Source organism: Benincasa hispida, chromosome 6 (genome assembly GCF_009727055.1).
Source record: "Benincasa hispida cultivar B227 chromosome 6, ASM972705v1, whole genome shotgun sequence".
NCBI classification, from domain to species: domain Eukaryota; kingdom Viridiplantae; phylum Streptophyta; class Magnoliopsida; order Cucurbitales; family Cucurbitaceae; genus Benincasa; species Benincasa hispida.
Genome location: NC_052354.1, coordinates 47,864,340 through 47,877,094, shown reverse-complemented (window position 1 = coordinate 47,877,094; position 12,755 = coordinate 47,864,340). Strand labels below are relative to the sequence as shown.

General features: G+C 31.1%; 1 protein-coding gene across 2 annotated transcripts; it reads right to left on the bottom strand.

Moving 5' to 3' along the window:
* Positions 1-3,172: 3,172 nt before the first annotated feature.
* LOC120080172 (mitogen-activated protein kinase kinase 6) lies at positions 3,173-7,169 on the bottom strand. Of its 2 annotated transcripts, none has more exons than XM_039034745.1 (9): positions 6,892-7,169; positions 6,548-6,751; positions 6,022-6,106; positions 5,675-5,809; positions 4,613-4,837; positions 4,344-4,526; positions 4,024-4,247; positions 3,523-3,568; positions 3,173-3,444 (listed from the first exon to the last, which is right to left on the bottom strand). In XM_039034745.1, the coding sequence occupies exons 2-9, from the start codon at positions 6,619-6,621 to the stop codon at positions 3,352-3,354; spliced, it is 1,065 nt and encodes a 354-aa protein (XP_038890673.1). In that variant the 5' UTR covers positions 6,622-6,751; positions 6,892-7,169; the 3' UTR covers positions 3,173-3,351. The 2 variants fall into 2 exon arrangements, with proteins under 2 accessions (XP_038890673.1, XP_038890674.1); XM_039034746.1 differs by having other exon boundaries at positions 6,548-6,748.
* Between the last annotated feature and the right edge of the window lie 5,586 nt (positions 7,170-12,755).

Below are 12,755 nucleotides of genomic sequence, written 5' to 3'. Positions count from 1 at the left end.
ATAACTTATAATACATTACATAATACATATTATATTTTTTTAGAAAATGAATTGAGTTTATAACATGACATATTATATTTTTAAATGCTTTTTATCTTCATTTAATATAATTCTACATTATAAAATTGAAAGTTCAAACTTTGGATATAATAAAAATATAAAAATATTGTTTTTAGAATTTGCACTATGTGGATCAAATAATTCAAAAAGGTTTTCAAAAACAAAATTTAGATTTCTGGCAAACACATTTATTGAACTCGGTAGATCTAATAACATAAAACAGAATCTAGATTCTCTGTCAAACAAGGACACATTGATTTTGAGACTATTTTTGGCTCATTTAGGCCTTGTTTAGTAACTATCTTGTTTCTTGTTTTTGTTTTTGTTTTTAAAAATTAAGTTTATGTATATTATTTCTACCTCCAAATTCTTCCTTTGTTATTTATTTTTCACCCATGGTTTAAAAAACCAAGCGAAATTTTAAGAATTAAAAAAAGTAGTTTTCAAAAAGTTATTTTTATTTTTAGAATTTGATTAAGAATTCAATCATTATACTTAATAAAAATGCAAGTCATGGTAAAAAAAAATAGAGATAAAATAGGCTTGATTTTAAAAACAAAAATCAAAAAACAAAGAATTACCATACGAAACCTTAATTAACATTAATTCTTAGTCAACCTATTTCTAATAGTCAGATCCCTATACTTAGATCTGCCTATCTCCATTCTTAACTTTTATGAAAAGGAGTTACTATAAATGGTCCATGAATATAAATATTTTAGGTGGGAAGTTTTGGAAATCTTGGATTTCCAAAAATACCCTCCTTTAGTGTGATGTTTAGGAGGGTATTTTGGGAATGGAAGAAGAAGGATAAGGAGGTTTGACTAAGGGAATCAAAATTTATGGTTGATTAGGCAAAATGTGATTGGTTTTCAAATAAGCACCACACGTTGTTGGTTGAAGGTAGACCTTTACCTTACCCTTTAATTTGCTTATGTAAGAGATCTTATCCATGTGACAAAACCATATGCCCAATTTTCATTTTAAGATTCTTAGGGATTCAAATTATACCCACAGAAATTGAAACTGACTCACCATCCAAATCTCTACCCCTTTCTGTGGTTTTCGTTTTCCTTTTTTCCCCTGAGAATTGGGAGGTATACTTGTGTTGCATTCAATCAATATATATTAAAAGTTGTCTCCTTAATTTGGTTTTGAAATAAATAAAATGTTGTAAGGAAAAAGAAAAAAAGCATTTTTATTCCTTAATTCTCATTTACTTTTCTTTGAGGGTAATTACAATGAGTGGCTTTTCTAGAACTAATTAAATATATAACAACATATTTAAAGAATTTTAAATATGGTAAAATCTATCCGTGATAAACTTCGAGGACTTATTCTAATTTTTGTTATATTCGTTAATTCTTTAGTCTGATTATAATATTTACAACTACTCCTTTCTTTGAAGGATATTGCATCACAAATACAATCGTGGGACTAAAAATGTAGAGATAGTTAAATCACTTAATGGTGTTTAGGCTACATTTGCTCAAATGAAAACAAAAATTGGAAGGAAATTAGAATAAGATAACTAAAACTGTTATTGAGAACAATTTTTTTTAGAATAGAAATTAGAATGAAGAGGATGGTGTTGGTATTGTTTACTAATGTTTATATCTAGAAAAAACAATAAATTTAAATCGTTGTTTTTAATTGATTTGGAATAAAAAGAAAATGGATCAAATGTTTTTTTCTTAGAAAAAATGAAACTTGCGAAACTATTGGGAAAAAAAAAATCATTTTACGAACCCATTCCTATACACTTGGCACAGATTACATTGGCCTAAATATTTCTTATATTATTGTTACTTCAAAAAAAAAAAAAAAAAGAAAGAAATATTAAACAAAATCATAGTTGCAAATGATTCATTACCTCTATCCAAACTAAAATCAAACAACACCCGTGGATTGATTTGATTTTATAAAATATAAAGCAAAAAATTAGTTCGTCAGTTCGATATTAAGAGTTCGACAATTTGGCTCTTTTTTAAAAAATATATATATTAGTCGGTTTCAATTCTTCAATTGATTTTGATTAAATAATTAATATTCTCAATAAAGGATTTCAAGAATTCATTTCCAACATCAATTTTGCCAAAAGAAAAAAGAAACTTCTCGTAGACTCGCTAATAATAAAATTAAAATCAAATCTTTCGAACCAACGTAAGCAATTGGAATCGAATTGGAAAAATGGAAGGATAACTGATAAGGAATCGGGATTTCTATGGAAAAAAAACTAGAAAAAGTAGCAAAAACGACTTTTGAAGCCAGGTTGGATTTTCTGGCTAAGAAAAACAGCTATGAGAGAGAAGTTGAATAAAATCATTCTACAAATATTATTACATCATATTTCTCGCTTTTTTTATAAAAGTTTGCAATAATGCTCTTGACATATGTTTCAAAATTATCTTCGATTTTATTTATTTTGGTCTCTATATTTTTATAATATTTATTTTGATATCTATAATTTCAATATTGATTTATTTTGGCCTCTATACATTTAAAACATTCATATTAGTCCATACATTTTCAACTTTGATTCTTTTTTTTTTTGTACTTTGATAATTTTGGTTCGTTTATTTTCATTTCTTTTTCATTTTTAAAGAATCTAAAATGATCTCTTTTTAAAAGTTCGAGAAATTAAAAGGAATCAAAGTTGAAAATACAATAACGAAAATGAACATTTTAAAATAATATAAACTAAAATGAACCAAAGTTGAAAGTATAGAGGTTAAAATGAACATTTCGAAAGTCCAAGAATAAGTATGAACCAAAATCAAAACTAAAATAACTAAAATAATATTAAACCAAAGGAATAATATGGACTAATTTTCTTTTTAGTAATTTAGGTTTTTTCTAATTCTACAGAATGAGAGAGAGATTTCGTGTCAAGTACATCTTAAAACTTGATTAATTTAAAGTAAACAATCATGTTCGGTAGAAAAAAATTGTTTTAAATTTGCAGTTTTGTGTCGTGAAGAATTAGGTTTGTGGAGTAAAATAAGAGAGAAAATCTATCTAAATGTTGTTTTAACAAGAATATTTTCCTGGAAATTTCTTCACTGAGTCTAATTTCCATACCTAATAGTTTCATTCTAGCTTCCTGGATATGTTTTTACAAAAATAAATAAATTTGGTTAATTGAGATTGACATTACGAAATCACTGATTTGACAACATTCCATGTTTCACAAGGCAAAAGCATATTACACAAGGTAGACAAAGATTGTAATTTTTTTTCTAAAATATTACAGTAAACATAGATGTTTTATGATGATTATTATTATTATTATCATCTAGGAAAACTTACCGGAGGATCCAAGCTGCCTACGAGAATCCCGACATCAATGTCTTTCTCTTCGAATTTCTTGATGAAAGGATGATTCTAGAAGCACAAAGAGAGTTGTTTAAGGAGATTGACATTCATGACTTGAAATTGAAATGGAAAACAAAGGCTACCAACCAGAAGATCTAATGATGATGATCTTTCTTTAGGGTCCTTCTTAATGCTGCCAATTGTAATGAAAATGAAATGTCAAAACCTGAATTGAACCAGGATTACATTTGGACATATCCTAAGAAGCACATATACAGATACAACATGATACGAACACAACACATCATTTTTTAAAAGTCTAGGACACGACACATTTATTGAAGTATACATTTTTAAAAACCAAAAGAAAATTCAAAATAATTAGAGTGATGCATCTATATGCTTAAAAAATTAGTTTGATGTATTTTACACTCAAAATTTATTATGATTGCCATATATCTTTTTAGTCTACCTAACAAGTGTTCTATGCATGTTTAACACATTTATTACACTAACAAATGTCTGGTACGTGTCTAATAAGTGTAAAAAAAATAGTGTCCAACATAAATACACTAGCTAAACTAAAACATCCGTGCTTGTTAGGACATAACTAACCAAGATGAGAAAAGCTGAAAAAGAAGTCATTACCAAGCAGAAACGAAGGAACAGAACTCGGGGGAAAATTGATCAGGTGGAGCAGAAGGCGGTGGCTTTGCTACAATTGCCTCTAGAAGTTCATAAAAGCTTGGCCAACTTTGCTGCTCTTCAGACTGCAAATAAGGAAACCTTCCAATGGCACATTCAAGTACTACCAAGCCCAAACTCCATATATCACTGCTATAGTCATATGTTCCCCCGCTAATTCGTTCAGGCTGAAAGGGAAGTAAAAACCAATGTCATAAACAAAACGCTGTGCATATAATCATTCATTCAATGTTTTTACAGTCTCGAGGGGGAATTACACGTACCGACATGTAATTGTAAGTCCCTACAAATGTATCTCTCTGGCCCATAGAACTTGCTAGCATTGCACTTACTCCAAAATCAGTTATTTTGACCTCACCTTTATGATTCACAAGTAGATTGGATGGCTTGATGTCTCTGTGTATAACATGTCTCTCATGATGTAAGTAAACAAGACCTTGTAAAACCTGGAATATAATTGGTGTGTGAGCATGAATAAAAAAAACTTGGCCTTTTCATTCAGCTTTTGAAGTGAATAACAGAATCCAGAGACCTGTTTACAAACAACTGCAAGATATGGTTCAAGAATTGTTTTGACTTGTCTGATTACATCAGCTAGAGAACCTCGATCCATGTATTCTAGCACAAGAGAAATGGCACCATTGTGGTAGAAAGAATGATAGCAGACCACAATATGTGGACATTGTGCTGCTTGATTTATTTTCAGTTCCTGTACTATCTGTTTACGGATATCCTCTTGTATGTTCATCTGGATTACCTGAAGCATATGGCAGGAAAGATTTTCCAGCAGAGTTAAAGAATTTGTACTCGAGATTATTTTAAGTGTATGTAAAAGCCAAAATAGCACAAGTGATTGCAGATTTTGATGGAGACATGATAGAAATAATGATCATTAAGCATACTAAAATCTAAGCAAAATGAAAATTTTAAGACCTTGGAGTTTGGATAAATAAGCTATATAGATTTAAGAAAACCAAAACCAAACAGTTACCATGGGTTCAAATTTTGAAAACTTCAAAACAGGATGACAAGTTAATTTTGCAAATATTTTTTTACAGTGTGGTGATCTATTTTTAGCATAAAGAAGACATGAAACAAATAGAACAATGAATCAACATCAAACATAATTCTATCGTATCACAGAAATATGCATAACAATGAATAGTATACCATATTACTCTCACTAGTCACCATTGAGTCACTGCAAGATCTAGCTTTTACACTTCATTACCAAAACTTCATTGTTTCCTTTTTCTTTTTCATAAATCAAAGAGATAAAACTAGTTCACTGTCCTACATTTTTGTAAGAACTATCGCCTTCAACAAAATCAACATGTAAACCAAGACCAACCTCTACTGCTTTTAGAAAGGGAGTTTGCATTTATCTTCATAACTAAACGGACGCAATAGCAGTTTACTAGCACCTCCAAATTAAATGTAAAGGTTAGAAACTGCTAGCTTGTTGCAGCAGATTCATCAACTAATATAAAGCTATGATAAAATTTAGGAATAAAATGTGTGAGTAACTTAAAGCAAAAGTACAATGACCAAAAACAGATGCAAGAGTGTAAAATTGTTTCACAAATATAACAACCTTTAAGGCAAAAAGTTTCCCAACCCATTTGTGTCGAACAAGTTGTACTACACCTCCACTTCCTTTTCCAATAACTTTCACGGTCTCTAGATCTTCCAATGAGAAATCAGCATCAAGCTCCTTACAATCTGTAGTCTGTTCAAACAAAATTAAAAAAGGAAAAAGTGATTTTGATGCATATGCATAAAGGAACCTAGAAGTTGGAAAGACGGTAGAATCATGCATCTAGATCTACCATGAATATAAACCACACAAATAACCAGATTAGGCCAGTTTTCACGGATTCAGATTGCAAACTATACGTTTAAACACTTCGAATTAGGATGTTTGAAGTAAAAGAAACTTACCTGCGCTTCTTTCTCTTCAGATATAAGCCGTAATCCTTTCTGATTCAGTAGTAGATTGCCGTCGTGAAATGTTCCACTCGCAGTCCTGAAGTTTACAAAATCAGAAACGCGAGTATTGAATTTTTTTCCCTTTTTTCAACAACAATCGATGAAACAGAAATCTGTAGGAAAACGATAATTAAAACGAAAAATATTATTATTATTATTATAAATCGAACAGATCACCCTAAGTCCTTCCTGAAATTTGAAACACCCGAAATGGAAAGTACATCGATGAAGCCAGTTATTTGAATTTATTCAGACAACAAAAGATAAGTTCACAAAACTTCTAAAAAACTTCATCTACTCCGCAGCAGCGTAAATTTCCAAGAAACTAATAATTCAAGTCAGTCGAACCTCCATTGAGAAACACATGATAGCATATTTACACATAAACAAATAAAGAGTAGCTACAAGGAAATGAAACGAAGAAGAAATAATAAAAAAAACTAAGTAGAAAACAAAAGAAAAAATGAAGTGAACTTACAGGAAAGAACGGATGGTAGTTTCTTGAACAGGAACAGAAAGCTTGAGTTGCTTCAATGGCGTCTTAGTCTTCATCTTTCACCGAATGTTTTCAATATCAAATTCGTAGGGCGAAAGGAGATTGAAAGAAGTGAATGGAGAGGAGAAATGTGCGATTGAGGTTTTTCCACTTTTCTCTGTAGACTGTGAGGAAAGCGACTATCTGCTGCTTCAAAGAAGCAAAAAGAATATTAATAAAATAAATTCAAAACAATGAGGAGCGCGTAAATATTATAGACGTTACGGTCCGGTCCGATTTGACTGAACCGAATTGGTCGGTTTAAATTAAATGAATGAATAAAATACCTTCGTGGTGGAATGTCGAATTGGAAGTGGCTACTGGCGGTGGCGATGGCGGTGGCCGTGGAGCTTTCAGAATCGATCTGGAGGAGAGCCGTAGAGGAGAAACTGAGAAAGTGATGGCGGCAGCCAGCGTGCGTGCGACGGTGCAACGGTTCGAGCGGAGAAGGTGAAGAGACGGGTAGGCGGCTGAGGTTTTCCTTTTAGGGTTTTTCATTTTCCTTTTTTTTTCTTTTTTCTTTTTTAATTTTTTACTTATTTGATTTTGATTGGGCTGAGGGCCAGTTGGGCTGTTCTTATTAGTTAGAGAAATGAAATGGTGTAAAATTAACTTATATTTTAAAAAATATATTTGAATTTTTTACATTGTCAAAAGTAATGTTTTTATGTTTTTTTTTAATAATTTCCGATTAAAAGACCGATAATTATAGTAGATGGCCGAAACAGTACTCCACTTTTGAAATTTGGCCATTTTTTAAAATTACTGAAATTTGGCCATTTGATTGTTTTAGGGGCCATAATAAACTTTACTTTTCCACTTTAATACTCCCATGAGTGATCCATGGAAATTGTACATAGATTTTTTTTAAGTATAGATTAATCTTCAAATTACAATAGTTTAAAAAATAAGATAAAATGGGTAAAGATTAGAGATGTCCAATTTTTTTAAGGGGACGGAATTTCGTAGGGCCCACCCCGAACGGGGCGGGAATTCCCTGATTAAGCAGAGAGTGGGAGAAAAAATTTCCCATGAGCTAAACAGGGACATTCCCCCATCCTCGCCCCCGACCCCAACCCTACCCCGTTGCCCCAATTAGCTTATATTTATTTAGTATAATTATTTAATGTTATGTTATTATTATTATTAATTAAATATTACATTTAAATTTAAATTTGATTATTTATTAAAAAACATAATGAATATGTTTAAATTTAGATTATATATGTGAATAATTTGATTTATATTTATTTCTTTCTATTAAAAAGTAATTAGCTTTTTTAAGCCAAAATTTGAGTAATTTATCCTTAAATTCAAATTGTCATATAAAACCAACCATAATAAATAATTTAGTGAAAAAGTTAATTATTTAATTAAAATTTGCTCACATTAGTGATTTAAATTAATGTTTTTTTACAAAAAAAAATAACGAAAAAAATTCCTCGCGGAACCCGATCCCCGTGGAAATTTCACAGCGATAGGAAATGAAATGGGGAGCTGGGATGGGGAATGGCATCCCTACCCCGCCCCGTGACATCTCTAGTGAAGATTTTGTTAACCGATTCTTTATTTTTTAAAAAAAAAAATATTTAAGACTTTATCGTTTTAATTATTAATATACTTTTTCTTTGTTAAATGTACGGAGGGACGTTGATTGAATCCCCAAACCCCAAGTGCTTGGAGGATTTTTTCGAAGTTTTTTCGCATTAAATTGACATTTCAGAAAAATTATTTTCAAATATAGAAAAATAAATGAAAATATTTACAAATATATAAAATTTCATGGTTATCTACAATAAGCCGCGATGGACCGGGGTATACATGAGTTGGGTTGGAGTGTTTTTGGACCAACTCGAAATTCGATTGATTGGATTAACAACCGAAATGACCCAAATAAAGTCTCAATCCTAACCCTTAAAATTCGGGGTTAGGTTATCGGATTATAACTTTTTTTAATTAAAAATATGTAAATTAATATAACATAACATATAAATAAAATCTCATAAAATTCAAATGCTAAATACTAATATATTTATATATTTATTGCAAACTTTAGACAAAACAAATATCATAACAATTTTAAAACAAAAATATTAAAAATTTATAAATCATCAATACAAAGTATCAAACTTTAGAATATATATATATATATATATATTAAAAAAAAAAAAAAAAAGTTCAACCCAAACTCTTACATCTTGGGTTGGGTAGTCTAAATTGTTCGAGTTGTCAAGTTATTTGAACACTTCTAATAGATATAAACAATAGTCTATCACGGTCTATCGCAAATAGACTGGAATATTGGTAGATAGTTGTGGTGAAATTTAGTATGTTGGGATCAGTTGTCCCCTACAATTGATGTGAGGATCATTCATATAATTCGATTAGGAACAGCGTATTTACACTAAAATATGCTACCCTCGCATATATTTTTGTGTAAGACCCCTTTGTCCATGTTTGATATCGAGTGTGTCATAGAGAAGAGGTTGGTTAGCTTTTGACCAAATTGTTCCCTAAAGGAAAAGAATAGCCTTAAAGTTTTACAAAATAGCATACTATTCACATCAAAGTCTTTAGATTTTTAGTATAGGGTATTTGTACGGTTTAGTTGACGGTATTTTAATACATAATATTTGTATTATTTGAATGACTCAATCTTATAAAAATTTTAGCTATTATAATATAGTATAAGGTGCATGACAAAATAAGATGGGGATTCTAGCTACTACAAGATATTTGCATGCATGGCGGAACCACGTAGGGGCCAAGGACGCACGTGCCCACCTCCCCCTCAATTTATCCATTTTTTGTATTTTTAATATAAATTATAAAGATGTGTGTGTGTTCATTTGTTGGCATGTAGTGTTGTTTGCATCATTTTATTTCAGATTTTTGTATGAGCTTTTTACCCATTATTTTCATCTCTAATAGGCTTTTAAAACCCAACTCATGTAAAGAATAATAAAGAAAAGTAGGTCAAACAGTAACATTTAAAATATAATAATGTGTCGTTTTTAATAAATAATCAAACAAATTTTTTTTAATCAACAATAAGATTGGGCAGTTTATATAGACTTTTTTCCCCTTTTTTTTGAAATTCACTTTTCAGTCTCAAGAACATTAAAAAGGTTTCGTTCATTTTCTACACATAATTTTTATATTCACATTACACTTTATATATTTTTGTTTGTTTCCATGTTATTTTTGTTAGGGATGATGCCCTAAAGTCTCGTGTCCTATAGTTTGTAAACACAGTTTGTACGAATACTTGTGATGTATAATATATGATATTTTATTCACTACTTGACTTTGCACATTGAATGTTTTATTTGCTTTACCACAAACTAATAAACTAAAATCCCTGGTTGTCGTTATGTAACTTAAGCATGCATGTGGTGACATACAAATGGATCATATCTTAAGTGACAACTAAAATGGTCCGACCTACTTTGTGGAATAGTTACAAGTGTTGTGACTTGCTACAGATGGTCTGATCCTAATCATTTGTGTGGGGACATGCGAGGGGGGCGTCCTTTACAAAGAGTTTGTATAAGACCTTACCACATAGTATTAACGTCTCGTTATATAACGTGTTCATGACAGAGACTTCACTTCACTAGGATGACCACAGGTGTAACATGACCTCAGTCCTGAGTGAGTTGGGAACTCCTGCTATTGAGGGTGGTCCTTTGATTTGCATGGGTGCGAGTGGCCAGGTCGCCGACTCAAACCTACCACTTTGGGTATTCATCTGATTTGGGAGCTGGGAACTCAGCTACACAAGATAGAATTCATTCTTTCCCCGAAGTAGGGGTAAGTAGATAGATCGTTCCCTTAAGGGCTAATCCTGGAGCTTGAACAATGTGGCGCCACACACCTTCTCGTGGCCCGAGAGGTGTCAACACATAGTAAGATTATGTTGTATTGTTCATTAGAAGAATCAGTGGTACTTAAAGAGTTAGATGTAATTATAGGGGCAAAATGGTAAATTGCCCTAAGTGTACTTAAGAGCATATATGAAGGGTTATCGTACGGTTGATTGGTTATATTCGATGAACACAAAAATATATATGTGGTAAGAAGAGTTCAGTTGTCGGTATTTAGTGGAATGTCTGACAGTTAATGGATGGTAGATCTCGTGGCTAAAGAGTTTAGTCAGCTATTCACGTATCGTTGGAGCTTTGAGTCATAAGTCCATAAGATGTCCTTGGTAGCTCAATGGATTCAAAATGAGAATCAGTTTTTTAGTCAGTTTGAAATGTTCAAATTGACAAGAGGAAGTTCGATTATATATATTATGATTGAACTAGTTAATTATATATGATATGATTGACTTTATATATGAGATACATTAATTGGAGGAAAATGGATATAAATATGATTTATTTCTAGTGGAGGAGAAAACAATATGGTTGATATATGATATTAAACTATAGGTTAATGAATATAATATGATTATATTTATTATTTTTTAATTAGACAATTATGGGATAATTGGCCACCGTTTTCTGTGTTAGTGGGAAGTTCCATTCGGTTTTCATAACTGAAGAATAAAATGAAAATTGTTTTCATTTTGCAAAGAACACGGTTAATTGCTCAAGATGTGTTTTCTTTCTATCTCTTAGTAAATAAGAGATTATACGATAGTTCGCTTTTACTACACGATCGCTTACACACGCGTGCCATCGTCTAAACGATCGCCTACCTTTTCCTAAACAATCGTATTGACGATCACTGCTATTTTCCTACACGATCATGTACTTCATCTAAACAATCAAGCACTTTGTCTATACGATAGGCTTAGCTTTTTCCCACTTGCTTGATTGTTGTATATGATCTCTTTTCCTCCTCCCCTCTACCAAATCCGAACAGAGCTCATTCTTTGGATTCTCACACCGAGAATACTAAGGGTTCCAAGTGGTGGTGTCATCCCCATCTTCGTCTATTCGTGTGAGGTCCATTCGTTGTAGACGACCGGATGTTGGTGAACAAAATCTTGATGTTCCAGTGAGAGGAGAGCATCTGTTCGTGGAAAGAACAAGATTTGCCGAGAAGAAAGAGTCTTCAACTGGTAGGTTTCCTTGTTCTCTTGGTTGTTTATTTCTAAGCATGCCGGTAATTTTGAGTATGATGCATATCTGTATGTTTGAATGTAAATGTGGTAATTCTGTCACGATGTCTTTGGAAAGATCCACTTCCGCTCAGAGGTACTCTTGTATAAGAGTTCCTTCAATTTTTACATTCACATTTACTCGTATAGATTTTAAAATTAATTTCGGAGTTCAAACAATAAGATTATTTGCTGTCACTCATTTGGAGATACAAACTTGACATGTAAGTTTTAAAATCTTCTTAACGTTTTTATGCCTTTAAATCTATATAATATAATGTAATATTCTTACTTTTGTAGAGTTAATTTGGAATTAATATGGAGAGATATTATAAAAGAAAAACAACAATAGAGACTGTAAAAGTATCATCTTCAAAGAAGAAAAATATTTTGGACTCTGATCAATCTTATATAGAAATCAATTTAGAAAAATTACCTGCAAGTCCTGGTCTAAGAACCAAAATTTGTGATTATAATTATAACATTCGAGATCAAGTTCGTATAGCATATAAAAGCTCATTGTCAGCCTCAAAATCATACTTTTCCACTTAGATTTTTGGTACAAAGCCCTGATTTAATACAACTTGGTCAAGTGAATATTCTAACTAGTTAAAATATAGCATTTCAAAGGATGTTGCATTTTGTTTGTGTTGTTATCTATTCAAACCAGAAGTAAGTGAAAAATCAAGATCAATTTTAGAACATGAAAACTCGAAAATGACAATTGTAATATAATAAATTAGTTTATATATGAAGTTATGAATATTTTTTTCTGCATTCATTTATAGATTTTTTTTTTGTTAGACTTGTATATTTAGTGTCCTTATATAAAATTTCTGGCTCTGCTACTATTTGCATTATAAAATAAGATCAAGATTGTATGTCAAAATATGAGTAGAAGGTATTTATGGGACATATTGGTATGAGATAGATTTTCAGAGTTGATGAGTATGAAGCATTTGATAGCTATTTTAGATATATGGTATTTGCGTATAATGTTAATTTGTGGGGGAAAATCAAAGTCTAATTTTTCTACTTTTC

What these genes read in the sequence shown, in the direction of transcription:
- LOC120080172 (XM_039034745.1), bottom strand. Translation starts at nt 6,621, where the DNA reads ATGAAGACTAAGACGCCATTGAAGCAACTCAAGCTTTCTGTTCCTGTT. An exon ending in CTGAAGAGAAAGAAGCGCAG is followed by an intron (nt 5,810 to 6,021) that starts GTAAGTTTCTTT and finishes TTGTTTGAACAG; the next exon opens with ACTACAGATTGTAAGGAGCT. An exon ending in TGTTCCTTCGTTTCTGCTTG is followed by an intron (nt 3,569 to 4,023) that starts GTAATGACTTCT and finishes TACAATTGGCAG; the next exon opens with CATTAAGAAGGACCCTAAAG.